The sequence below is a fragment of the Nelusetta ayraudi genome, unplaced genomic scaffold (assembly GCF_046127955.1).
Source record: "Nelusetta ayraudi isolate G7.1 ecotype Tasmania unplaced genomic scaffold, CSIRO-AGI_Nayr_v1 ptg000076l, whole genome shotgun sequence".
In the NCBI taxonomy this organism is placed as follows: Eukaryota; Metazoa; Chordata; class Actinopteri; order Tetraodontiformes; family Monacanthidae; genus Nelusetta; species Nelusetta ayraudi.
In genome coordinates, this window is record NW_027466126.1 from 58,095 (window position 1) to 85,000 (window position 26,906).

General features: G+C 46.6%; 3 protein-coding genes across 6 annotated transcripts in view; 1 reads left to right on the forward strand and 2 right to left on the reverse strand.

Annotated features, from left to right (window-relative positions):
• Positions 1-3,467: 3,467 nt before the first annotated feature.
• On the reverse strand, positions 3,468-12,215 carry LOC142899886 (guanine nucleotide-binding protein G(q) subunit alpha-like). 2 transcript variants are annotated; one of them, XM_076043799.1, is made up of 8 exons: positions 12,076-12,215; positions 11,707-11,867; positions 9,228-9,412; positions 6,551-6,705; positions 6,228-6,356; positions 4,887-5,016; positions 4,340-4,493; positions 3,468-3,682 (listed from the first exon to the last, which is right to left on the reverse strand). In XM_076043799.1, exons 2-8 carry the CDS (start codon positions 11,840-11,842, stop codon positions 3,492-3,494), a joined length of 1,080 nt encoding a protein of 359 aa, XP_075899914.1. In that variant the 5' UTR covers positions 11,843-11,867; positions 12,076-12,215; the 3' UTR covers positions 3,468-3,491. The 2 variants fall into 2 exon arrangements, with proteins under 2 accessions (XP_075899914.1, XP_075899912.1); XM_076043797.1 differs by lacking the exon at positions 12,076-12,215 and having other exon boundaries at positions 11,707-11,977.
• Positions 12,216-12,722: 507 nt separating this feature from the next.
• Positions 12,723-24,084, reverse strand: hnrpkl (heterogeneous nuclear ribonucleoprotein K, like). 3 transcript variants are annotated; one of them, XM_076043794.1, is made up of 16 exons: positions 23,902-24,084; positions 22,796-22,901; positions 22,049-22,146; positions 21,883-21,939; positions 20,785-20,828; positions 19,326-19,398; positions 19,024-19,137; positions 18,659-18,787; positions 18,232-18,539; positions 17,651-17,704; positions 17,479-17,515; positions 16,065-16,080; positions 15,320-15,352; positions 15,138-15,205; positions 14,885-15,054; positions 12,723-14,268 (listed from the first exon to the last, which is right to left on the reverse strand). In XM_076043794.1, the coding sequence occupies exons 2-16, from the start codon at positions 22,854-22,856 to the stop codon at positions 14,238-14,240; spliced, it is 1,293 nt and encodes a 430-aa protein (XP_075899909.1). In that variant the 5' UTR covers positions 22,857-22,901; positions 23,902-24,084; the 3' UTR covers positions 12,723-14,237. The 3 variants fall into 3 exon arrangements, with proteins under 3 accessions (XP_075899909.1, XP_075899910.1, XP_075899911.1); XM_076043795.1 differs by lacking the exon at positions 23,902-24,084 and adding an exon at positions 23,549-23,834; XM_076043796.1 differs by lacking the exon at positions 15,320-15,352.
• A 2,281-nt stretch (positions 24,085-26,365) lies between these two features.
• The window catches only part of ntrk2b (neurotrophic tyrosine kinase, receptor, type 2b), a 13,239-nt gene continuing 12,698 nt past the window's right edge, over positions 26,366-26,906 (forward strand). Inside the window, exon 1 of the mRNA XM_076043800.1 lies at positions 26,366-26,906. This exon is cut by the window's right edge and continues 691 nt beyond it. The gene's annotated coding sequence lies outside the window, so the exon portion shown is untranslated.

Genomic DNA, 26,906 nt, shown 5'->3' on the forward strand with positions numbered 1-26,906 from the left:
CTTAGAATCGGGACAGCACTTGCACCTCGCGGGAGCGCACATTTTTGAGATTGAGGGTTAAGGGAGGAATTGGAATTCACCCTTGGTCTACGACTGGACAACAAGCTAGACTGCTCTTACAACCTGGACTGTGTGCACAAGAAGGGACAGAGTCGGTGGTACTTCCTAAGGAGGCTGGCGAGGAAGCTCCTCCACGTTTTATCAGTCTGTCGCGTCCCGGGTTCTTTTCTATGCTGTTGCAAAGAAAAAGGACATCAAGAAGCTGGACAGAATCATCCAGAGAGCTGGTTTTGTGATCGGCTTGAGCCTGGAGTCCGTGGGGATGGAGCTGGAGCAGAGGACTATGTCCAGGTTCATGGATCGTGGAGAACCCCAGTCACCCCCTGCAGGCCACCTTCTCTGGGCAGAGGAGCTCCTTCAGTGGCAGACTGCCGTCACTGAACTCTTCCACCGAGAGATTCCGGTTCTCTTTTGTGCCCCATGCCATCAGGGGGTGCAATGCAACACTTGGGGGGGTGGGGGCGTGGGGGGGTAGACAGGATCCCTGGGGAGGTGGCACGCTGATGCCGTTGTTGTCGTCGCTGTGTCACTGCGTCACTCTGCACTTCGTATTTATTAGTATTTATTATTACTTTTTTTTTTTTAAATCTCTTTTATCTTGCTGTGAATGTATGCATGAGTTGAATGTACGCATGAGTATGTGGAGCACAGTGCTGAATTTCCTTCGGGATTAATAAAGTATTAATCAATCAATCAAAAACGGATCTCGTTAGCGTAAAAGCTGAAGCAAATCCTGTGTGCAAACCCTTAACAAAGTCTTCAAATTGGTTTGATGTGTTTTCATCACGACGGACATAAAGCATGAGAAAAGGATCCTGATCTGGGAAGAACTTCCTGCTTCCGTTCTTCAGCAACACCAGCGCAGCCAACAGCCGTCCCCAGAAATAAAGGCTCTTTGCCCGAACGTAAAACATCCTCTCGCTGGAGAATGGGGCAGGGTGTGTGTGTGTGTGTGTGTGCGTGCGTGTGCGTGTGGGGGGTCCCGAGGTGACGGGCACACGGCGACAAACAGTGGAATGAAAAACCAACAGCGTGGCGTGGAGATGATTCGCAAACACGAGGGCTGCGAACAAACGGCAAAAAAACAAAGTGGGGAAATAAAAAGTAATGTCTGTTTATTTGTTTTTCTTTTCTTTTTCCTTTTTTTCCTCCCTCCGATCACAGCGAGAACACCGGCACCGCATGAAGACATCGCGGCGGCAGTGAACCATAAATTAAACCACTCAAATTAGGCCGCAATTATTTTTCAACGAGAGGAGAGGGGTGGTGTAAACATTAGTTTCCGTGGATACGCGCTCATTAGCTTTGTACTCGTGCATCCGACACCCTAATGCAGAAGATGAATACAGATGGGGTGGGTGTGTGTGTGTGGCGTGGGGGTGCGGAGAACACAGGCTCTCAATGCGTCTGAGATTATTTAACATCGCTTCTCTCTCTACAGCAGTTAGCCTCTCAACACTGACCTTGATGGGAGTTGTTTTTTTGTTTTTTTTTTTAAGAGAAAAAAAAAGGAAAAAAAAAGTACCATTTCATATTTACAACAAGCATTTACATGACAATACTGACAGGGCTCCAAAAGCCAGTTTGTATCATTACAGGATTTTAAAAAAAAACCAAACAACAACAACAAAAAACAGAGAACAAAATGTGATCAAACAGTCCCTGAACACGTGATTGCACAGATAGAAATAAAAACTGCGGTACAGCAGAGTCGTGGCGGGATTCCCTTTGAAATGTGTGCCGACTTACATAACTGGGGTGGGGAGGGGGGCGGGGGCGGGGGGGGGGGGGGGGTTAAGATTTTTCAAAAGGTTCCATGTAGCGCGCACCAAGCTGCTCCAGTGGTTGTCGAGCCGTTTCAATTTCAAGCGCAACATTTGGCGAGATGTGTTTTCCGCTAGCATGTTGGGATACATCACTGTGACTCTCTTTTCATTCATTCATCTTCTATACCCGCTTATTCCTACTCAAGGTCACGGGGTTCTGCTGGAGCCTCTCCCAGCTGTCTTAGGGCGAAGGCAGGGTGACACCCTGGGCAAGTGGCCAGGTCATCGCAGGGCCACACAGAGACAAACAAACCATTCACACTCGCATGCACACCTATGGATAATTTAGAATGTTCAATTGACCTCACATGCATGTGACTCTCTTTTCATTTCGGATAATACTTTCAAAAACAAGTACACTCCCCTGCCTCCCACCTTGCAATGTGACTCTTTGCGCCGTGTCACGCCTGCGATCAAAGGATTTGCGTGTCTCGCATCGCTAAGACACAACTCGACGCCAGCACAACAGCAGTTTTGTGATTTTTGTGCTTTTAATGGATGCGATTTCAATTGACACGATCTCAGCGACGCACGAGTACACCTCAGATTGTGTAGGCGTTAACTCCGCACTGTGAGGCCGCCTTTGAAACACGTGGAGGGTTCAACAAAGCATCGATTTCAGCAGGAAGCTAAAAGCTAATGTTTGTCTAAAGACCGACTGGGGTTGGAAAATCAAGAGGTGTGAATGCTTCGCATACAGGATTTTGGATACAAAAGCGTTTGCAGACAAACACAAGTAATACAACTGAGTGAGATACCTGATTACAGGACCTCCGATCAATATATATATATATATATACACACAGTTATATATATTTATATATCTGTACTAGAAAATGCACAGTGTGCAAATAAACATCTGCTATAAATTTGACGTGCCATTAGTGTTGATTGTGTTCCCGTTAGGGCGCGACACTAAGTAGAGTGTTTCCAATAATTATCTTAACTTAAAAAAAAAAATTTTTTTTTAAAAAAAGGAAAAAAAAAACAAACAATCAACTGGCATTAGTGAGGCGAGGTGCTGAGTAGGTCAACAGTGACTCCCTCAGAAGCTTCCCCGCCCACATCCCTCCCTTTAAATCCATCCGCGTGCGTCGTCCCACGACGTTCACGCCGGCCGGAGCGCCATCAGAATTTTTAGAGCGCGCTGGCGATATTAGCCCCCCCCCCCCGACAAAGGCAGCACTTTTAATTGCCACGACACACTTCATTATAGTCGGGGACATCCATTTTTCAGAGAGCCGAGCTGAGGCGGGGCGGGTGGAGTGGAGGGGTGTGTGTGTGTGTGTGTGGGGTGGGGGGGGGTGCGGGGTGAGAATAAAAGAACAGTCGAAACACGTCAGTAGTGCACTCGTTTGGCTTCTCCGCGTCCCGTTCTGGATTATATAGTGTTCAGCAGCAGCAGCGTGAGGCAAACCGAATCACCGCAAGGCACCCCCCCCCCGCCCCAACCCCCATCCCTCCACCCCGGCTGCCAGCTGCACCGAGCCGATTGAATTACAGCAGCCGCTGCGACACCCGCGTGCCTTTTTTTTTTTCTTTCTCTCAATAATTTTTTTTTTTTTTACCCTTTTCTTCCCCCCCCGCCCCCTTCCCGAACCGCCTTCAAACCAGGTTGTAGTCCTCCAGGTTGCCTTGCAAGATGTGGTCCTTCACCGCGTGGAAGACAAAGCGAATGTTGTCCGTGTCCGTGGCGCAGGTGAAGTGCGAGTAGATGATTTTCTTCGGGTCGGGATTGAGGCTGACAAACAAGTCCAGAATGAATTTGGTCCCGGCGTCGGCGTCCCGCTGAGGGCCTGCAGGGGGGGGGCGAGAGGGGGAAGCTGCGTGAGCGGCAGTGGACTTCAGGCAGAGTAAAAAAGAACAACAACAAAAAAAGACATCATTTTCTTTCCTTTAAATGGCCTCTATTGCGCAATAATCAAGATATGTTTACAACTAATTACATGTCTGTTGTCCTGAAACTCCCTGCAAATGAGGGAAGTCCATCATTGATCTCTCTTTCTCTTTTCTCTTTTTTTATTTATTTAGAAGGGACAGTGCATATGGATGAACATGTACATGTAAATATGCCAGCATTAGCCAAAGGTTACTTTTACACCTGCAGTCTGTCAGGTCAGAGGAAATAACAAGAGAAGAATTGGACAACTGACGCTGAGGAAGTGACAAAGAAACACTAAGCGGATACACAATTTTAATTTGACATTTAAAATGAGTGCCAACAGATCAGTTTTGTTTTTTTGTTTTTTTTGCTTGCACTACGAGCCCAGTAGGTCTTTATCCTTTTAGCCACCTGATGCAAAGGATTCCAACAAGGGATCACTTTTTGGCAGGAAGGAGCTCAGCACGTGGCTCTGTGCGTCGGTTCACTTTCAGAACTTTAATCCACGGCAAATCTCATCCGGGACGTCGCGTTGAAACCACGAAATGCCGCGCGTCCTTTGATCTCTTACCGTCGTACTCGGGGAAATAGTCGACCAAGTGCGAGTGCATGATTTTCTCCTGCAGTATGTCGATTTTGTTGAGGAACAAGATGATGGAGGATTTCTCGAACCACTCGTAGTTGATGATGGTCTGAAACAAGGCCATGCTTTCCTCCATCCGATTCTGCACACGCGCACACGCACACAAATTAAAACACACAATCAGTCACAGCGGCGTTCTGCAGTCTCATCCCAAAGCCGACGGTGGAGTTCGCTGACTCAACAGCTCCCCCTGCAGGTGGACAACGGACACTGCCGCACAGGAGGGTCAGGCGGAGGTTCTTTATTGTGTGCAGGAATGGAGGGAGCGAGAGAGAGGAGAGAGGAGGACTAACCAGGCGTGAGTAGAAATCTGGGTCACCATCTCCACCAAACAGGTTCAGCGGAACAAAGACCCAATTGTGCCCCCCTCACTCCCCCCCCGCACCCCCCTGCCTTCCCACCACCAACCTCCACCTCCCCCACCTCCTGCCTATCGGAACGCGGTGGAAGGAGGCGCTGATGGCGGGTGCCTCACCTCGCTGCCGGACTCCACCAGGACCTGGTCGTACTCGCTGAGCGCCACCAGGAACATGATGGAGGTGACCTTCTCGAAGCAGTGGATCCACTTCCTCCTCTCGGAGCGCTGGCCGCCGACATCCACCATCCTGCAGGCACACAACAACGCCGAGGCCGTCATCGCAACGCTGCACCGAGTCCCGACGCTTCACCCGCAAGGCTGCGTTTGTTTTTACGCTCGGTGCCACGTCAATAAAACAAAATTTCAAAAAAAAAATGAGGTCAGTCAAATGTGAGCCGGAACTTTTATTGCGGCCAGTCACGGCGACGCCTTGGTTATATGACATCACAAGACACGAAAGCTACTCGGACATAAAAAAGCAATAAAAGGAAACAGAAGCTGTGGCATCGAATGAGAAGAGGCGTCGTTTCCTTTCTACGGAGACGCTGAGGGGAAATAAAGTGGCGCGACTTGTGAGTGAAACATCAGCGTGACACAGAAGACGCACTGAAACTCACAGTAGCTGCGTTTCCATTAGAGGTTGTTTTGTTTTTTTTTTGCAAAATAAAAGCGGTATTTCCAAAATTTCGACAAAGGGTATCATTTTGACTTGCAGGTGTTTCCACTGAACGGTGTGAAGCGCACAGGCCGTAATTCTGGTCAACTCTCGTGCCGCCAGACTCCACCATGAGGAGGGTGGAGCGGAGCACAAAACAGTTTGGAATTCACCTGCATTTTGGTGTCGTTTGCTGTCAAGAGGGGTCGTTGTATTTTTCTCTTTGATTACTTGTTAAAAAAAAAAAAAAAAAAAAAATATATATATATATACACATATATATATATATATATATATATATATATACACATATATATATATACACATATATATATATATATATATACATATATATATATACACATATATATATACACATATATATATATATATATATATATATATATATATATATATATATATATATATATATATATATATATATATATATATTCCATCTCCTCCTCCGTCCAAACATAACGCGTCATTTTCAATTGAAGTGAACTGGTCACATGACCCTGTACGTCACGTCGGGTGACGTGTAAATGCGGGGAAAATAAGTGTTTCCGTGGCACTTTTTGTATCGATAAGTATAAGTAAGTATAAGTATAAAAACCTTTTGATATTTGAGAGCTTTTTACGTGTTTCCATGACCAATTCATTTATTGCGATATTTAGGTTTTGCGCAATTCCAGGGGCAATGGAAAAACGCAGCCTGTGACTGGGAGTATGGAAATAAACAACAAAAACAGCACGGGTGGGGCGGGGCGGGGGGGTGGGGGGGGGGGACAATAAAGCCTTACCTGAAAACCACATTCTGCATGTCAAACGGGTACTCTATGATTCCCGTCGTGGGCACTCTGACCCGCAGGACATCCTGCTGCGTTGGCAGGTACGGGTTGGCAGCAATTCGCTCCAAGTCGTTCAGATAGCTGCAGGAGCAAAGAGGGAAGGAAGAAGGAAAACATCACCTTAAAGCCTCCCGACCTACCTGGAAAGGCTTTGGTATGCATTAAATCTCCTCTTGGCGTTTGTTAGCGTCGATGGTGTTTTCACAAGGCAGCAGTTCGGGAGAACCTTCAAAGGACGGCCCTTCCAGTGCACGCACGGCTCTGTTTACACTCACTACTTGGCCGAGTCGGAGAGCTGGTACTCCCTCTTCCGAGTGTAGCATTCCTGGATCCCCAGGTCGCTCCACAGGCTCTTGATGGCGTCCGCGTACGGCTTCGTCAGCGTCTTGACTTTCTCCACTTCGACCTCGCTGACCATGGCGGCGTTTGCCTGTGCGACGGAGCGACACGCTGCAGTTATAAAGTCAGCAAGCGGCCGCAGCGAGAGAGAGAGAGAGAGAGAGAGAGAGAGAGCGAGCGAGCGCTCGAAAGGTTTTCATTTGCAGCGCGCCGTGCAAAATCTTAATCATTCAGCGTTCAGCGTGAGAGTGATCTGGTATGGATGTAGGGTCACATGGGAGTGAGGGGAAAATAAATAAGCAACTCAGAACATTCTGAAAAACGCTGCCATTTGAGCTCTTGACAAGACGGATGTGTAACGAGCCCGATCGGCTGGTAGTTCACCGCTGTGATTGGCGGCAGGGGTTCTTTTGCTTCAGGGCGTTTCTACTCCACTGTTCGGCATATCGATCGATCGGCGAGGTGATGAACCGGAATCGCGTTAGGCATCAGGACGTTTATCGATTCGATAGCATAAAAGCAGCTTCAGCAAATCCCTTGCACGGCAGCAAAGTGTTGCAGGTGATTGGGGCTAATTTAAGAAGAAACCGCCGGCGAGGTTTTTCCACGCCGTGCTTTTGAAATAAACGACATTGCGAAACTTATTTAAGCGCACTCGGTTCCCGGCTCTGAATTGTGCCGACTCACCGCGCCGACGTGGACTTCTTCGCTGAAATGGCTCCATCATAAAATCAATGGACTGGCCCGCTCGGCTTAAAGCGGCGGAGGATTTGATTGACGGGCGATTCGGCCGCCTTCTCCCATAAGAACATTTTGAGCTGCGCTTCCTCGGGCTGCTCTGATTTCCCGGAGATCCCTGCTGTCACGCCCCATCACGGGCTTTCAGGCGCAGTGCCGCAGCGACTGCGCTGCCGGGCTGCTGCGATGCACTCGGCCAGCTTTTATCGGCAGCTGCTTCAGCTGCTATTTTAGTGCATATTGTTTATTTCTATGATCTGCACCTGCAAACAATAAGAGCCGAGTGGAGCGCGACAGCCGCTACGTTTCCAACGTCGGGCTAATTCCGTTTTATTGCCCGCGGAACAATTCACTGACTTGTGACGGGGTGAGCGTCACCTCTGCCGTTGACCCGGCGCCCCCCCCTCCTCCCCGCTGGCCTGGTGTAGAACTATCAAGCCTTGGTTGCCTGCCCGGCAACGTCCCGTTTGCGGCAAACAAGCTAAAGGCAGTGCGCTAGCTTCCTAATGCCAGGAACGAAGTGTTGATCAAGTGCAGCCATAAAGCAAAGAACGTTCTTCAGAGAGGATGCTGGGCAGGCGACCAACGTTTTATAGTCCAATAACAGGCCAGCTGGGGGCGCTGTGTCAATGGCGACGGTGCCATTCTCCATTTAAAGTCAGTGAATTATCAAAAAAAGACTTTAAGGTTATAGTTGTTGTACATTGTGATATGTTTAGACTTTTGGCAGGCCATCACCTTTTGCTTTGTGAATGCTCACAAGCAGCCAAAATTACAAGTCAGTTATATATTTTTTTTGTAAATAAAATGAGGCAGCATTTTGTTTCTGGGTGACATTGCTACAGTGCTGTTAGTATAAAGACATAAGCCAGTGTTTTTATGTGCTTTGGCTGATTGAAACTGAAACTAAAGGGGGCAAAACAGCCTCTTTGTGCATCTTGTAAAATCAATTTTACACTTCCATGCTCGCACTTTTCCATTCATAGTCCGGACGGGCCAAATTTGAAGGGGTCCTTTGAAACAGCGGAGGCATCCAAATAAATGTTTTTGTTCCGTTCTCGCAGCACCGAATGTGAAATAAACACAACTGGTCATTGTCAAAGACACAATGTGACAAGCTACTGCTGTAAAGGATTTTTTATGCTAGGTGGCTTCAAGAGAGAGAGAGAGAGAGAGAGAAAAAAAACGCAGCTATGCAGCGCAATGAACTTTGTCGCTAATATTTGCATGCACCACGACAAACGGTGTCATGCTGGGGACCTCAACAGGGTAGCACTTGGTAATCCACCTGCTAACTCAGGCGTGCTTAATGCTGTCAAAGATCCATGACTTGTCACATGACGCCTCCCGCCTCCTCCTCCTCCCCCTGTTGTGGCAGGAAGTCATTTTCACGCATGGCTCTCATTCCTGCCTGGACCTTTGACTGCATCAGCGTATTTGTGTGATTAATAAGCAGGCGCAGGGCCGCTGGTATGAAGGCGGTGGATTCCACCGTGAGTAACGACGGGCTTCTCCGCTCCCTTCCTCCTTTGTCTCCTCCTTGCATTTGGTCGTGACCTGTCCCTACATGCCTGCAGAGCACCATCATTATGCTCTTCCGTAAATAGACAAAAACACTCTGGCAGTAGGATTGCAAAAACTAAACACCGTTGCAAATTACCAGAAGTGCTTCACCCTGGAAAGACACAGCAGGCTCAGTCGGTGTCTGAGAGGCCAAAGAGTGCACGTACGCGCAAACACACACACACACACACACAGTGTGGGACGGTGTGTGGCAAATCCTCTTTCTCAAGCAGTGCAAGTGATGCAAAGTCAACAAAAAAAAAAAAAAGAGAGAGAGAGCGAGCAAGAGAGACGGCCAGAAGTCTGGACTACCTTGTTGTTTTCGTACTTGTAGGGGATCTGCAGCGTCTTCATGGCCTGGATCATGGCCTGCATGGCGGTGAAGATGTTCTGGTAGACCAGCCGGGTGAAGCTTCTCTTGTCCTCGTCAGAGTATCCGCGGCCGTGGATGATCCTCATCTGCTTGATGAAAGTGCTCTTCCCACTTTCGCCGGTCCCTGCGGCGGCGGCGGCCGACACACACACACACACACACACACACACACACACACACACACACACACACACACACACACACACACACACACACACACACACACACACACACACGTAAACACACACACACGTAAACACGGCGGCTGAAAAGGAGCGGTGCCGCTCAGGAAGACAAAACCGAAACAAAACAAAACGCATTTTGCCAAGCACAGAAAGAACCAGCAGCGTATTGACTTCCACATTTCAAATCAAGTCACGGCTAACGTATTTAGCCGCAAATTCATTTAGGCGAGGCACAGTGGCACAATGAGAGGGCACGTGGACATGGCGGGGAAGGGAAACTACAGTATGAGCAGTGCCCAGGCTCAATTATGTGTTTTTATAGATAGCAGCCAGTCACACAGCTCTCTGCGTCAGAATGTCAACTTCACCCAGACTGAATTATCAAGATTATATGGCTGAGTGCATCTTATCTTACAGAGATAGCCTTGGTACCTAGCAGACTCATGCCCAAGTAAAAGAAAAAAGTAAAAGAAAAGAAAAAGCATTTTGCCAGTGTTACTGTGACTGATGTTAAACCTGCTTGACGAGGACAGAATTTTCCCAGCACAAATCCTTAAAACTGTCTGCTGTCTGTCGAAACTGAAGACGAGAAAATATGTTTGATTGCTTTGTCCTTGCTCATGTTTGCTCACTGCTTTATTGTGGCTCCTTGTTACGTAATCCTGGGCTTTCTTTTATTACTACTGCCTGGGACATAACTTCTTCTGGAGTCCTGCTGCTCCCCTGTTTATTCTCCCAGTCGAGGTGTTCCAACAGAACTCGCACGTCGCACCGCTCGCAGCCTCAGCGCTTGCACTCGACTTAAAGGCCTCCTGCACTGTCGGCAGCTTTTGCAAAAAGGTTTTCAAGCTTGTCAATTTGTCTGACGGTCAACATTTAGCAACAATGCCGTCGCTAAGTAGAAGGAAATATGTGTTTGGGATTACAAAACCTGCAACGGTAAAATACAATTTACACAAAATACACCAATAATCATTATTCAGCGCTCAGTTAATAAGTAAAGTTTGTCTTTTTTCCTCATACAAGTACTTTCACCTTTAGGGGTCTGTGTAGCTACAGTAAGGACATCACGGTGCTTTTGACTTCTGATTTTATAATATAAGTAAATGATAAATAATGTTAGGCTGTAGAATAAAAACTGAATTTAAAAAAAAAACTAGAACTTCTAAACTAAAACGTAAAATAAATACATACACAAAATACATTTTCAGGATGGCAGGATGCATTGTTGCAAATGTCTTCAGTTCCCGTCTCGTCACTTCCCCATTTTACTTCCCAAGCTTCTTTTTGCTTTTTTTTTTTTTTTTGCTTTTTTTTCTTTTAACATTTTTCTTTATTTATTTTAAATTTTAATGATAGCTCAGGGCCAATAGAGGTAAATAAACAAAATACTTAAGGCAACAAAGCATACTTAACATAAGGAATAAGAAACAAAGAACTATAAGGAACTATATGAAAAAAAATAAAAGTATTTTCTTTCCAATAGCACTTCAATGTCCTTCTACCTTTAAGCCAAATTGTACAGCAGCAATAAAAGGAAAGAGAACAGCATTCTATAGAACAGTCAGTCCACTACTATTGTGTACTATACATGCAGGCCTGATGTCTATTATTTCCTAGAGTTCAGAGTTTGGAGAAGCACATCTTACTACTTAGCTATTTGTGGCAGTTCTATGCACCAAGAGGCCACACTGGCAAAATGTATTTTGGAAGGGAAAAACAACAAAACGCGTCTATATTTTCATATTACAGACACTAGTGTCCTAAGAGGAAAAAGTGTCATTTGCAACAGTTTTCTATAACTATGACGTCACTGTTGGGTCGCCTTTAAAAATCTTTTTTTTTTTTTTTCTAATTTATTTATTTATTCTGACGTTTTTTGTGTTTGCTGATGAGTTGGCTGTTATAAACCAAGGTTAACGGTTTTGGGAGTCGACAAAAATAATAAGTAAATGTAAAATGTCAAACTAAACGTAAAATAGCAAAAAATAAATAAATAAATAAAAAGGCTAATGCTACGCGACTTATTTTCCGACTTTGGACATTGTTTACAAGCCTGCGCAGGGCCGCGAGCACTTCCAGTTTCGCTATTGTCGGAATAAATCTGGAATTCAACCTTTTGGCAGCGGATACGTCAGCATTCTCCACCATCCATCACCTGGCCTGGCCTGGCTCGGCCTGGCGTGTTTGCGCGTGTGTGCGTGTGCGGACTCCTGGTGCGGTGCAGCCTCACCGAGCAGGAGCAGCTTGTACTCGCGGCGGGAGTCCCTCTTGTCCCGGCGGAGCTGCCGCTCGATCTCATCGTTGATCCTGCGAGCCTCCTTGGCCTCCGGACTGAGGCAGCAAGCCCCCACGGAGCTCAGAGTCATTCCTCCCGGCTCGAAGCTTCCCCTTCTGAGGCACATACACACACACATGCTGTTGCTAATGCAGCGAGGAGACCCGTCCAACCACCCGACCCCCCCCTTCCCCTCTACTTCCAGAAAAAGTTAACTTATCCCAAGAGTCAACCCCTGCGTAATCACCGCCTGCGTAAAAGTTCTGACAGAAACTCAAAAAGGGAAGTAAAGCGTGTTCGTGTTCTGACGGCAGTTTGCATTACCTCGGTCCTCCCTCTTCAGATGGGGAAATCAAGTTTGTGTAACACAACTATTGCGGAGCGCCGAGAGGAGCTTCTCTTCTCCCTCCCCACCACCTCCCCAACAAGCTCGCTCTGGTTTCGCTGGTCTTCCGGGCGTGGTGGCGGCGACGGCGGCGGGCGGACGGACGGACGGAATATGGCGGAGTTTCACTTCAGAACGCAGCCGAAAATGAGAAAACAATCGGCCGCAGCCATCCTCTCCCAGCTGGGGCGACGTGCGCAGATCCCTCCCCGGGTCACGATCCGGGTCTTGGCTTGCAGGAGTCGATCGGTTATCTCTGGCGGCCCCGCGGTTGTTTACTCGCAACCCCACCTCCCGGTTTCTCCTTCCCTGCGCGCTGCGTCGAAAGGCACCACAAGGACCATGTGACGGGAGGGCTGAGCCCTGATGGGAAACCGTTCACTCTGATTACACGAGGGCAGGCAAATTTCCGGTGTTAACCAGTAATCTGGAGATGCATGAGACGGGGCAACGGGCGCGGACTCACATCAGCGCGCAACTGTAAACCAATTACAGGCGGCGACGCGCAGCGAGCGAGAGACATTTCCTGTGCTCCAAAGCAGAGAGGGACGCAACTAAAAACACAACACAGCTCACACTCACGGCGTAGTGTGACAGACTTTATTCACTTACCAAGAGGTTATCAGACACGGAGATACATACAAGACAAGAAAAAGAAAAGAAAAGAAAAAAAAAAACACCAACGGCGGGCTCCTTGTATCTCTAAAATGCCTCTTCATCTTGAAAAAAATAAAAAATAAAAATAATAATAATAATAATAATAAGAGGCAAGAGTCAGAACACACAATGAAGTCTGCGTCAAAGCAAGTCCATCACAGTGAGTGGCGAAAAGGTCAGTCGAAGGGGTAAGTGATGGATATACCATCACCTTTAAAGCAAGTGTCCTGGGTCCCTCTAACTTCAACATCACTGCCTTCAGGCTAAAGTATAAACGCACCAATCGTACACAACTCTTTGCCTTTCGGTTGACAAAAAGAAAATCCCAAAAAAAAGGTCATAAAGGCAGATTTCAAGCCAAAGGAGGATTCGCTTAGAAAATATGTACACTTTGATTCACGGTGGCATTAAAAGCTAAAAGAAGGATGCGTATCAACATATGGATCAGACCGACGGCGCAGTAGCTAAGTGCCGGACACACAAAAGAAAATTCCCCGTGGTGTCAAATGTTTCCATTAGCGGCAACGAGAGAGGATGTATAAAACTTTAATTGCAAGGGTTCCTTAAAGCAGTGCTGCGTAGTTCCTCTGCCTTAAAATGAAAGTTTCAGAGTAGTTCCTATGACTCATTGACTTTCAGTAGGAAGAATGGCACCCTTGCTAATGACACAGCGCCCCCAGCTGGCCTGGTACGGGACTATAAAACTTTGACTGCCCAGCACCATCTCACAAGAATACAACTATTCAGCCTCTTGACCCAGCTACCTCCCCAACTTTCTCACCTCTTCTCATTTCATCTTCCTTCTTATACAGTTCTGTACCAGGCCAGCCACAGGTACCGTGTGAACGGCAAGGTTGTCCTTTTTTCCTGTGAAAATGATTTTTGAAACTTTTGAATTTTAAGGTACATCAAGTACAAAGTGTTGCTTTAAGCTTTCCGCAAGCAGAAAAAGTCTGCCTTGACATTTAAAGGGTCTGGGGAGGAACTGAAAAAAAATTATTACGAAATCACAAAATGCTCCTTAGGAGAACCGATTACATTCTGCATGCTGTACTAAAAAGAGAGAGAGAGAGAGAGAGAGAGAGAGAGAGAGAGAGAGAGAGAGATAAGGGCCGGGAGCGGCTCACAACACCGAAAGCTATCACACAGATGAGTTTATTCCAATGATGGCACGAGAATCTCCAAAAATAGAATTACACCGACACAGAAAAGTTATTTTGTTGTTTGTTTTTTTTGGACTCCTTGTTTTGCCGTTCAGCAGCAACGGATTCCTACTCGAGAAAAGGAAAAAAAAATAAAATCTGGGATTCGTAGGCGGATGCTGCCGTGTTTGACCCGTAGGCGAGGCGGGCACACCTGCCCAAAAGCAGAGGAATGTGCACTCTGAGCTGTCGGAGCAAACTCTATTGGCAGCATGGCTTCAATCTTCTTTGCCTCCTTCCTCCTAGAAGAACCTGCCGGAGTACTGCCTCACGCTGGAGAGAGAGAGAGAGAAAAAAAAGACAATACATATACACAGAGAAGAATGACAGTGAGGTTATTACTGCAAAACTATTAGGAATATTTATTCGCCCGGGGCTGTGACAGCTCTCAAGCTTTTAAGACTTGGTCCTGCACACTGTTGGACATTTTTCATGTGCCGTATAATCGTTAGTAATAAATAGACGGTCAAGGTCAAGGCCAGGGATGAATTATGTCTGCGGGAAGCAATAAAGTTGCTGAGAAGCTGCTGAAAAAAAGGAAAACTAAGACTGAAACACTGCTGAAGAAATATATATATTTTTTTTTTTTAAAAAAAAGCCCCTTGTTCTGCAGGACGAACTTTGCACTATAATTTGTAGAATTTACCTCAAATTCTGGCATTCTTTCAGTTGATTTTAGTTGACCCCCCCATGCCAGACGACCACTGTAGCACCAACAATACTACCACTACTGATAATAATACTAATACATCATATGTTGTAAATAGTATAGTGATAATATAGTACAGGTGTAGTAAACACCCTAGAGATCATTCCGTGGAGCCTTTACCTAAAAGGCCTTAAGAGGTCAAACTGCAACGCAGCTTTGTTCAGGAGTTTTCACACATGCCTGTTCTGCAGCAGGTACTGGGCATTCTGGATCTGGTCCTGTGTTCCTGTGATGGTGATGATGCGGTCCTCAGAGCCCTCTAGTGGTTCATCAATCTTGATCGACGCGCCGGACTCGTGGCGGATCTGCTTGATCCTTTGGCCGCCCTTCCCGATGATGGAGCCGGCCAGCTGGAAAACAAACAAAATCATTTTTCAAGAGTTTTGTTGCGTTTTCCCATTTTAAAGAAGACGAACGTTTGTAGATTCTTTACATCTTTGGGGATGGTCACTTGTGTTGTGACGACCGGGCCGCCGATGTCGCTGTACGAGCCCCTGCTGCCTGTTGCGGGAGACAAGAGAGAGCGTTCAGGAGAATCTGTCTTTCGCAAGGAGGAATGTTCCCTTTAGGGCAAGGAACAAGACACTGGGACAATAATAATCCATCCCCACTCACCGGACTCAAAGTGCTCCCAGGAAGAATTGTTGTCTTTGCGAAAAAAAAAAAAGTAAATAAAAAAAATTGGAAAACAAGAAAGTGAAGAATGAAATCACACCACAGGGACAAAGAGTGCGATAGTTAACAAGAAAACGCCCCCTCAGTCTCTCGCTTAAGCGAATAATGTAAAGGAGAGTTATTAATGTGTTAAAAGAGAAATTGTGTTGACTGCGGAACATCCTTGACGCAAAGAAACAGCGAAGAAAGTCAGCGTGCACTCGTGTCTATAATATCCAGCATTCAAAACAGAGAACATTCCGTGATTCAAAGGCCCGAATGGATAAATAAAACAGCATTCCTAAAAGTGACTTTGGATTTTTGCTGACACATCTCTCAGACTGAAAGGTTTAAGGCACTGAGGCCACAATTTGGAGGGATGTTCTCAAGGACTGGATTTTATGAAATTATATAGAAAGAAGAAAAAAAAAACACAACACAAGACCTCAAAATTGCCAGCTCACATTTCAGTCAACTCATCAGGTGCAACAGTAGGTAAATTAGTAACTTCAGCAATGAGAAATTAATGTTCCCCCTTTCTTTTTTAGAAACTTGCTAAACATTCTGACTTTAGACAAAGCAGCGCTGCAGACTGTGAGGACAATCGTTTGCACAGAGTGTGTAAAACAAACAAGTGAAATGAAATTTCCCTTAAAATGATGTAAATGTGCATGTGCACGCTTTCACATTCAGCGTCAACACTTACCATAACCGCCTCCACTCTGCATTTCAGGATCGATTGGAAGAGAGGCAGAGAGAGGGAGAGAAAAGGAAGAACATGAGACTTGGTTAATGGAATAATAAACACAAGAGCATGTTTGGGAGTTCAGCCGTTTAAAAGGGTTCCTGCCAAATAAACCACTCATAAACCACGGACGGTGCCGACGGTACATATATCCCACAGCCTGACAGGGAAGAGATGATTTTTATATGCAGAGCAGTCTGAATGACTGGGAGCGCAGACTTAAGCGAGGTGCTGGAAATGTTCCACGAGGATACGAGTCTGTGCCGATTCCCCTGCATTAAGAAGTCCGGTCACATTTTTCCTGTTGACGTCCCTGCATTAAGTATCTAAGTCGCACCGGATCCGAGAAGCACGGATCTGGTTTGTTACGGTTGCTGCGGGAATTTAAGGTCGCAACTGTCAGGTGAGAATTTAAAGAGGTTAAAAACTATTTTTTTAGTGCTCGCCGTCACAAAGTTCTCGTCAAAGGGAAGATAACTTGCACACGTTGTCGGTAAAACTACAGCTGTAAAGTGAAAAATAGATTTGTCTAACGTCTGCAGTTTGTTCGTTGGCAAAATGACTGCATAATAAGAGACTATAATTGTCAGATTAACTGTTTAATACAAACCATATAGAACTACAAACTGAAACAGTCAGAATAAAATCAGGTCAAACTGTCAGACATTGTTTCATGCTTTTAAAAAGCAACTCAAAGTGGGCTTGGTAGACTTCTGCATTTGCACAAAACTAGTGGCGATACTGATGTTAATATAGCTCTGCTAAATAGATCAGGGTCATAGCCTACATAAAAAGTAGGAGAGGGAAAGTTTAGCGCGGCTACTCTTGTCTGTGACTATACAGTACAATGCAAAGCAGTGGTTTTATTCACTCGATGAACTCCGAGCTAAGTGACCTGAGGCATTAGGTCCTGTGGTCTGGATGTACTTTAGAAAGCCGCAGTTTTAATGCTTACAAACCAAACGCTTGCCCTCCGGTTTGAAGAATTAACAATAACTAATTAAATGGACCGAGTGCTTTTAAACCAAAAACGAGGCGTGCGCAGCCGGGACCCGAGGGGAACCTGTTCGGGAATGGTCTTGGATTCGGCTCGAGTTCATTTGCTCGCCTCATAGATCTCTGGACAACAGCTGCTCGCCGGTAACCACGGAGACAACTGTTGCCAGGCAACAACAGGCCTCCATCAGTGTGCACACACTGGTGAGAAAGGCATCACAGTGTCCGCCTCCGTAGTCGATGCTACACTCAGAAAACTGGAATTCCTATCGCCTCGTCTGGGAGAAAGAAAGAAAAAGCCACATGCGCCTCCGGCACACGGCCGGGGAAGCCACAGGTACACCGAGGCGGCGGCGGCAGCGGCACGGTCGGCACTCACCATGCTGTCGTAACGGTCTCCTCGGCTTCGTCTCTCGCTGCAGACGGAGAGGTACGAATTAATAGGGCATCAAGCGCGGTCTGTGTGGTTTGAGTGGCCTTTCGAGAGCTTAAAAGGAGCCCGTGACCAGACTGGAGATACGCCGTTAACCACCCAGGCCCCCTGTATTCACCTGGGTCTGTCGTCCAGGCTGCCGTGGTAGCTGCCATGTGAGAACCTGTCGCCTCTGTAAACAACAGCAGACGGTTGCAGTGTGTCAGATAAGAGGCGCTCATAGGGAGGGCGATTCAGACATTTGGAGAAGGGATGCAAATTATCAGTTAATTGATCGATTAACGATGAATTGATCGAGAAATTTCATAATGAAAAATGTGTAAGGAAGACATTATTTAACCCTTAAATAAGGTTGAGGGTCCAATGTGAGCCATCTTTACATTAGAGAACAGTAAAAACAACCTAAACATTTATTCTCTGACTTAAGTTGACAGAATTTTTTTTAATTTTTTTTAAAGTTCTTTAAAAGTAACTTGTTTTAGGTATATTATGACCTTCACAGTATCTACAGGTGAATTGCTCTTTCCTGCCACTACACTGTTATGATATTAACTACCCATGGAAAAAATGTTCAATTAATTGCGATTCATTTAATTTAATTTAATTTAATCAATTAAATTCTTAATCGACAATTACTCGATAGTCGATTAATTGTTAACATCCCTAATTTGGAGGGTCGTATATAACGTGCGTCCTCACCCTCCTCTTGGCAGAGGCGGCGGAGGCAGAGGCAGGTTTCTTGCTCGGCTGCCCCCTCTCCCGCCTCGGCTCAGCGGCGGCGGAGGCCCCCGGCGTGGGCTCATGTCGTCGTAATCCCTCCTGGAGGGGGGCGGGGGCCTGCTGGCTCGGATGGGGGGCATGCGCTCAAAGCCCCCGCGGACGCGGATGGGGAAGCCGCTGATGGGTCGCCGGCCCCTCTCCTCGAACAGCATGGTGAAGCCGCCGTAGTCGTACGTCTCGTCGTAGAAGTTGGGGTCGTAAGGCTGGGCGCGGCCTTTGATGGGCGCCTGCGCGAGGGACAACACTACTAACGACTATGCCAATGCTGAGAATAAGCTCCGACATTGGCAGAGGTTCCGGCCCCAGCTGTTGATTTTAGACCAGCTGAAGAAAGATCTGAGCTCACCTCTGAGACCAACTCCAGGATGACCTTGATACATTCAATGACGCGTTTGGGTTTGCCTCCCACCAAAACCACTCTGTCCGTGGAGTGTGGACAGCACTCCTGGAACAGCTTGATGGTGGTCTGCGTGTTCTGGTTCGAGGAAAAACATGACAGTTCTCACACTTCTGTCCACCCAGATTTACTGGATCCCAAAATTTTACGAGAATTTCGAGAATTCTCGCGGTACGAGACTTTACGAGAATTACGGCTTCGCACCATTCAATGGAAACACCTGTAAATCTCAATTGTACTTTGTCGAAATTTTAGAAATATGGCTTTTATTTTGCGAAAAACTATTATGGAAGCGCAGCTACAGTCGGTCTTACCTCTCGCAGCTCCTTTATCTTGGCCCCTTTTACCCCGATGATGCCACCTGCCAAGCTCTGGTGGATCAGCAGGCGAAGCTCACTGTCAAAATCAATTCCACTGTAATGCTGATACTAAAAGAAAAGACAAAAGCACAAGAAATTAATCCTGAAAATTTGGAGTGTTTCGGGTTCACACCAGGTACACAGATTTGAGCGCTAACAGGCTTCATGCGTCGCTATGACAATTGATGGCGCACGGCCGTCACTACCTGCTGTCAAGAACTTTATTACTGTTACTCCAACTCCTCGTGTTGGCTTACCTCTTCCAGAGTGGGTATGATTTTCAAGAGAATCTCTCCGATTGTGTCGATGCTGGCGGTGACGCTCAGGATTCTATCAGGAGCCATTTCAACCAAGAGGGAGTCAGTACAAAGGAAGGAAACAAAAAACAGCACAACCAAACGGCCGACAAAAAGGAGAGGCGGTCCAGCAGACACTCACAAACCGACTCGAGACACAATAAAAGTATAAAAATCGTTGCTTCAAGACAGCGGCAGCTGTTGTATGTACGACTTTAACTTCTCCCCAACACTGGATTGGTTAAATAAGTGAGCCGACATGCACTCGTCTAAAAATACTTTCAAAAAGGAGGAAGGCAGCTTCAGAAGAGTTCAAATGAAACGTGGGTCTGGCCACACAGATTTTTCTTTTTCTTTTTTCTTTTTTTTTGAGGGGGGCGGGGGGGGCGAGGAGGGGGTTGGGGGGAGAGCGACGTGCGAAAGAAAAGACCATCCCACCACCAGCAAGCTGGGGCCGTGACAGTGACGCCACTGGCACGTCTTCTCCTCGTGACTATAGGTCGGGGAGGGGGGAGGTAGAGGAACAGGGGGAGGGGTTGGGAGGGGGAAGCTGAGGGGGTGAGGGAGGGGAGGGGGAGTGAGGCGAGGCGGGCGTTAAGAAGAGAGCGACATAGCGGAGAGGCTGAGGTAGGAAATGTGAGGGGTTACCGATTACTTTGTGGCACAGGACAGGGGGTGGCAGGGGGAGGGGAGTGGGGTAAAGGTATTGGGGGGGGGGTATGAAAGCTGAAGGGGGGAGGGGAGGGGGAGGAGGGGGGCAGCTCTGATCTGATGTGGCCTGAGAGAATCTTTTGACAGAGAGAATGCACGACGAAATCAAAGACGACACTGATGATCAACAGAGTTGGGGGTGGGGGAAGGGGTTTTCTCCAGATCTCAGAAATCATGGACAGGAGGGATGCTGAAGACAGTGGGGCAGAGGGGAGGGCAGGTGGGTGGGAGGGGCAGGGGGGGGGGGGGACAGAGAGAACAGAGCGAGAAAAAGACGTCCGCTTTTCCACGTGTCTCGGGTAAAGAAGTTCCAACATCACAGCAAAGGGGAGAATAACACCCGTCAGCCGTGTCGCTGATCTTCGGGTACCGACTACTTGGTAGTGGGTTGTCAGTGATTCTCTGCATGGAACGGTCGACTGTCATGAGCAAAAAAGAAAGTCCAACTCAATGGAAATGCTAGGATGGACAGAAAAAAATAAGGAACAATACACGTCTTTTACAGGTGAAGGTGAGGGGGGTGGGGGTGGGGGGGGGGGGTATTTGGGGTTGGGGAGGGGAGGCGGGGTATACTTTCATGTATATATATATATATATATTTAAAAAAAATAAAAAAAATGTTCAGATGAAACAGAAGGCAGGTAATCAAAAAAGACATGTGTTCCACGTTTTCTAATCAGGCAGTGAGGCAATAACTGGTGGGACATACCGCTCTGGGCCACTGCTGTCTGGGACTGATACACTGGCATTGTACTGCAGTGGTGGTGGTGGTGGTGGTGGTGATGGTTGTGGTTGTGGTGGAGGAGGTTGGCATTGGGCAGGGGCATTCAATCACGACATGGCAAGTTAGGTAGGTGCCCGTTTAGGGTGGGGCACGATTTTTGGGCGGGGCCAACCGGGTGTGTCAGGTGGGCGGGCGGGCGGGCGGGCGGGCGTTCAGGGGCGGGCGGAGGTTGGGCCAACGTCAAGGTGGGCAACGCAGGAGGGGCATGTCGATCCGGTACATGGGCAACGGAGGAAGGTGGCCAAAAAATAAAAGGAAAAATAAAAACAAAAGAAAAAAGTAAAACAAGGAGAGGGGAAGAGGGGGAGAAGGAATACATTTTTAATTGAACACACGCTATACGTTTGACCCAAAAGTGAAATAAGAAACCTGCAACTGTGGTGGTTAAGGAACAGAGAGAGTGACCAGGACAAAAGGTAAGAACATTAAATGAATAAAACGCAGTCTAGACTGGACAACACCAGAGCGCTACTTCCCTGGAAATGGAAAAAAAAAAAAAAAAAAAAAAAAAAACAGACAAAAATCGAAATTTTTTCAGCCAGCTGTTGTCACTTCAGGGTCAGACAAGGTCTCATCTCTGCAGGATGAAAGTGACGTAGGAATTGAAACTTTACTAACCAGGCTTCCTTTTGTAAAGTTTCTAATTTTACATTTTCTTTCCTGACACTGATGTGTCTCTAGCCTGTCTGTAGTTTCGCTTTATCTGGAGTTAATAAAGAAGAAGCCGAAACGTGCGTAAATAAGCCAATTTCTAGGGGATCTATAAAGCTTTTGGGGATTAATGGTTTGAAGCGCCTCCACCAGAGTCTAGAGTGGGGAAAAAAAATATGTAATAAAGATGATTTTTGTTTGTTTCATTTACTTACGGTACTAAGATTTTCAAGTACAGGTACTAAATAATGAAACCTTTTGTCAAATGATGCATGACAAAATTAATACAGGGCTTGGGCTCCTTTTATTTAAAGAAGTACTCCATCTTCTTTCGCCGCAGAAATGGTAGCAGCACTTTATGAGTTTACTCACGTCTGTACGCAGAGCTTTTATGTTCTTGCCACCCTTTCCGATAACGGCACCAGCATTCTGTCAAGAGAAGCAGTCATTTACTTTGATGGTATTTCTTTCGTTGAGTTAAAAATGGTTACAAAACAAACAACTCATGCTTCCTTGTGACATAAAAAGGTGTTTTTACTTTGCTCTGTAGGAGCACACGCAGCTCCACCATCTCATCTGTGTTCCGAGATCGTTTAAAGGCCTGCTCTTCCTCCATGTCCTCCGCGGGGCGTTTACCTAAGGAGTGAGGCAGTCGGGGGTGAAATCCAAGTCAGGTGCAAAACATATGTGCGGGAACAATGAATATCAACAGAGGTCATGGGTAAATTTGACCTTTTCTTCCTTCTAAGCCTCAGTATAGCAATTAAAAATCTGCTTAAATTAGGTTTAGGTTAAGGACAAAAGATTCCAAACTGTGACCGTCATGACTAGCCAGAGTAAAAGGTTGTAAAATGACTCCAACTTTTGCCAGAACTAAGGCGAGCCTCACCCAATAATTGGTTTCATTGAGCGGCCAACTGTATTCTGGAATTTATCCAGCGCCAACATGCACCCTTCCTGGATTAAAACACGGGCAGGGTTGCTCAGGGCCCACAGAACAGCAGTATCTTGGACAGGAGAATGTCCCAACCATCTGACACGTCCACATGCTAGGTGGTGGAAGCCAGAAATGTTCAGACTTTTCTCTTCTCTTCTCTTCTCTTCTCTCCTTTCCTCCTCTCCTCTCCTCTCCTCTCCTCCTCTCCCTCCCTCGAGCTCGCGCAGCAATTAGCTGGTCTAACTACCCAAAAGGCAAAATTTATTTTTATCAGTTAAAAAGAAGGCATGAGCAGTGACCTCTCTGGCTTTATCACAAAGTTTAGATGTTGGCCGAGTGGGACCTTACCATTTGCGTCAGAGCTGCTGAATGTGTTGTCTTCGTCCTGGTCTTTGGTTTTCACCTCCATTATTTGCACCTGCACCAGTATGCAAACAGGATCCTCTTCCCGGATCTGTCAAGACGTGGGGGAGGAGGTTAATATGATTAGGCTGCCGTTGCAGGCAATATTTTAGAACTTATGTTGCGATATTAAAGATTAGAATATGGAATCTTATTGTATTTCACACACTTTTATGTTCATGTTTAATTGCCAAAGGCCCACTAAACCCGTCATGACGTTTCGGTTTAAGGTGACAGGTGCAAACACAGTTCAACCTTCTTGTATGCGTTAATTTCGCACTTGTCGCTATATTCAAGTATATACACAAGTGTCCTACGTGCATTATCTCCTTTGTACATACACAGTGCTTTACACAGTCTCTGCTCATGAACTGGCTGGACTTGTCTGAGCATCACTTGCTGTGTTTGAGGCCTCAATTTTAAAAATATGGGCGGGGGGTTCTGATCAACACCTGAGTGCAAAAACAGTAAGTAACCATTTGAAGTGACCGTCTGCGTTTAGAAAACGCTTCCGGCGTCACGAAATTAAGAGTTTGTTTCCGCAAAATACAGCAGCCAGGGCAAATTAGCCGGGTAATAGAGATAGCTCATTAGCTACCTATCCGAACATTAATGACAAAAAAAAACACATTCCGGCTTCTGTAAACAATAGAGACTCTTTAAGTACAACACGAAAAGAGGGAATACGGTGCTCGTCACCTGCTATGTGTCCCCGCAAACACCAGTTAGCTGCGGTTGTCCTACAATTCAAGCAGCTAACGGCGCGGCTAGCTAAGCTAACTATGGGCTGTGTGGCTGCTGCTGCTGCTGCTGCTGCTAAGCGAGGCGAGGCGTGTCTGCCAGGCAGGCGGCTCCAGCGCTACACGTTTCCACTGTACAACCTGAGACGGCGGCCAAAAAGGGGGGTGGTGGCACGACGGCGGAGGAGCAGCAGCAGCAGCAGCAAGCGTGTCCGTGTCAGTGGTGAAATCCTGGCACTATGACCGACACACGGGCTAAGAGACGTAGCTGCAAGAACGAGTGTCGTGGTGGGGTCGGGAAGGGAAACAAACCTGCGGTGAAAACGACACGTTCTCTGCCTGCGGTTCGTTCACTCTCTCTCTCCCGGCACCAGACGGTCGCACGTTTTAAGCATGGAAGAGGAGACACGAGCCGGTGGCAGCTCGATTCATACACCCGCAGCGCCGGTGGTGATTCGTTTGCGTACCTTCACCGCGCGGGCAGGGCAGGTGGGCGGGACTCCGCGCGCTTCCAACGCGAGGAATGGACTCGAGTCGACGCGCGTTTGTAGAAAGAAGGCTGCGCGTCACGTTCTCTCAAGCGTTTGTTGAAAGCCTGGGAAAAACGACGTTGTAAAAGTCCTAACGTGAGTAATCCTATTTCAGTCATGGAGAAAAATTTGTTTGCAACCCCAGAGTCATCGCTTTGTTTTTGTTTGTTTTGTTTTTGTTTTTTTTAACTTTGGAATTATTTGCATTTTTATTGCCAACTGTCGTTCGTGCATTGCAAAGATTTAGCCTATAAGTAGGGATTTCAGAGAGTTTCAAATAAGGGACGTCTCGGAATTTATGTAAGTTATGGGTGTTATTTTTCGCTGTAGTCCCGCCGACGGGTCGCTGTCCCCGAAATATAGGACAAAGTGCGTCCGTATCAGTTCATTTCGAGGCAGGTCGCCGTTTAGTTGCCAAATACGGGACAATTTCGTAATTTACGGGACGGTTGGCAAATGTACTTTAAAAAGAATTAAAATAATAATAATAATAATAATAATAATATATATTTTTTTTTTTTTAAAGAAGAAGAGAAAAAGTGAAATGCACTGCATATACAGTACATAGAGAAACAAATGAGTGAATTATTGAAAATAATGTTGAAAGCATGCATTAGTTGACCGATTTTAATTCATTATTTAATTGATAAGGTGTTTTTTTTTCACAGTTCTGCCCAACCACAAGTCATACTTTATCCTTAGCCCCTCTGCTAGGGATAAAGTAGTGGAGTGTGGAGGTCAGTGGGCTGAGTCACAGCTGCATAGCTGCATGCAAAGGTTCAAGACAAGTCTGCCACCAACTGGCTCAGTGTGAAGGTGGGAGGGAGTGGGGAAAAAAGGATGGAGGAACTGCCAGAGCATTGGCTGAAGCAGAATCGACACTTGAAAGACATCGGTACCTGTGTTACTACAGCAGAACTTGTGCGGGACGGCGTTTAACGGCCCGTCATTGGGGAGGATCTTTCCAGAGATGATCACATGTTCTTTTTTAGATGCTTATTTTAGATCCTTGAGTATTGAAGGGAATGCATTTCAAACAGGCATTTTTTTTTTCCATTTAAAAAAAAGAGACAAACAGACAAAACAGAGGTGCACAATCTCACTTCTTTTTCTGCATCTCTAAAAACAGAAAGACGGTGCGCTCAGACTCGGTCAGCTGACTCGAAAGGCTGGACTGCCCTCCTTTCCCTCCCTTTTTGCACTCTGTCCAGACTTGATCCACCTCAAACATCGCCCGCCCCCCCCTTCAGTCCCCTCTCACAGTATGTCACGCTCCTTCAGATATAGGCGAGGATCTATTGCAAAATAAAGAGCTCTCTTCCCTCTCCTATACTCTGAGGTTGCCATGGAGACAGATATAATTCAGTTCTTGATGCTCTCATACAAAAAGAGAGAGAGAGAGAGAGTGTGAGGGGGGTAAAAAAAAATCCTGCGTACATATTTTCATCTGCAACCATAGCGACACTTGACATTGTCAGCGCTATTTAAAAAAAAAAAAAAAGAAAAAAAAAAGAAAAGGCAAGTCACCATAGCGACAGTAACCATCCGGGCCTGTGTCATAGATCATGTGTCCTGGCTGAGCATGGCTCCTCGTTATGAGTGAAAATTTTGGGGATCTGCTGGGAGACACCGTTGATTTGATCACTCTGAGGCGTCCTTTAAAAGCCATGGGGGGGTCAGGGGGGATGTGCTCGGGAAAATTTTGGTGGAAGAAAAATCTGAAAGCAAAATGCTTCCAAGTGATCCCACACTTCTCTGTCAGGTGTTCAATTACTAGATATTTGGAGGGAAAATGATCATTAAGAATAATAATAAAAAAAAAAAACAACCTTTCCCTCTCCCCGCCCTGTGTTGTTGTGTTGGCGTGGGGCCATTTAGAGCTTGCAGACATGCTATAGGTAATTATTTTTCATAGATGCACCCCGTCTTGTGCGTCAACCGTACGTCACACTATGGGTCTAATGGCCAAGCATCGCTTCTTGTGTGTGTGTGTGTGTGGGTGTGTGTGTGTGTGTGTGGGTGTGTGTATGTGTGTGTAAGGGGTGTGCTCTTTTATAATGCACAGAGTAACTACAAGCCACGAGTTCACATGCACTGCTGATGTTGTGTCATAAATGAAATCGGTGCCCTCTGCTGCGGCATCACAAGTAACAAGTAATCACTTTTATTAGCAATAATAATAATAACAATAATAATAATAATAATAATAATAATAATAATAATAATAATAATAATAATACCTATAAATGCAACTTGCCAGAAATACACTTCCAGGCAATATCCTCCACCTTGTAAACCCGATCCTGGCTTGCTGGAAGAGGATGTGCGGCGCGCGGAGATTTGAGGTGCGTGCATGTGTGCGTGCGTGCGTGCGTGCGTGCGTGTGTGTCCTCGGCGATAATCGATAGACGCATGCAAGTAGCCTTCCTCCCCTACGCACGCGCGCGCGCCAGCACACCGACACGCAGCAGCGGCAGCAGCAGCAGCATCACCACGCACCCCTTTTACTCCACTGTGCGAGTGCAAGTCTGCCTCTCGATTTTTCTCCTCCTCCTCCTCCTCCTCCTCCTCCTCCACCTCTCCCACCTCCTCCTCCTCCTCCTCCTCCTTCTTCATCATCTTCTTCTTATCCTCCATCCTTCCCGTCGCAGCACATATGAGACACGGCTCGCGTGGCGGGGGAGGGGGGCCCGCCTATTGATCTCTAAACATCTGGAACACCTCATATTTGATTTACAAGGCAGGGGCGAACAGTCTGTGCCCGAAGGAGTGAGACGGCGGCAGCAG

Coding starts and splice junctions, on each gene's coding strand:
- LOC142899886 (XM_076043797.1), bottom strand. CDS start 11,890: ATGTGTGTGTGTATGTGCCTCAGAAGGGGAAGCTTCGAGCCGGGAGGA. Junction 9,413..11,706: donor GTACAAGCTGCTCCTGCTCG/GTGAGGCTGCAC, acceptor CCGCCGCCGCAG/GGACCGGCGAAAGTGGGAAG. Junction 6,357..6,550: donor CTCTCCGACTCGGCCAAGTA/GTGAGTGTAAAC, acceptor TTGCTCCTGCAG/CTATCTGAACGACTTGGAGC.
- hnrpkl (XM_076043794.1), bottom strand. CDS start 22,856: ATGGAGGTGAAAACCAAAGACCAGGACGAAGACAACACATTCAGCAGC. Junction 15,206..15,319: donor CTGGGAGCACTTTGAGTCCG/GTGAGTGGGGAT, acceptor CTCCCGCAACAG/GCAGCAGGGGCTCGTACAGC. Junction 14,269..14,884: donor CAGTACCTGCTGCAGAACAG/GCATGTGTGAAA, acceptor CTCTCTCTCCAG/CGTGAGGCAGTACTCCGGCA.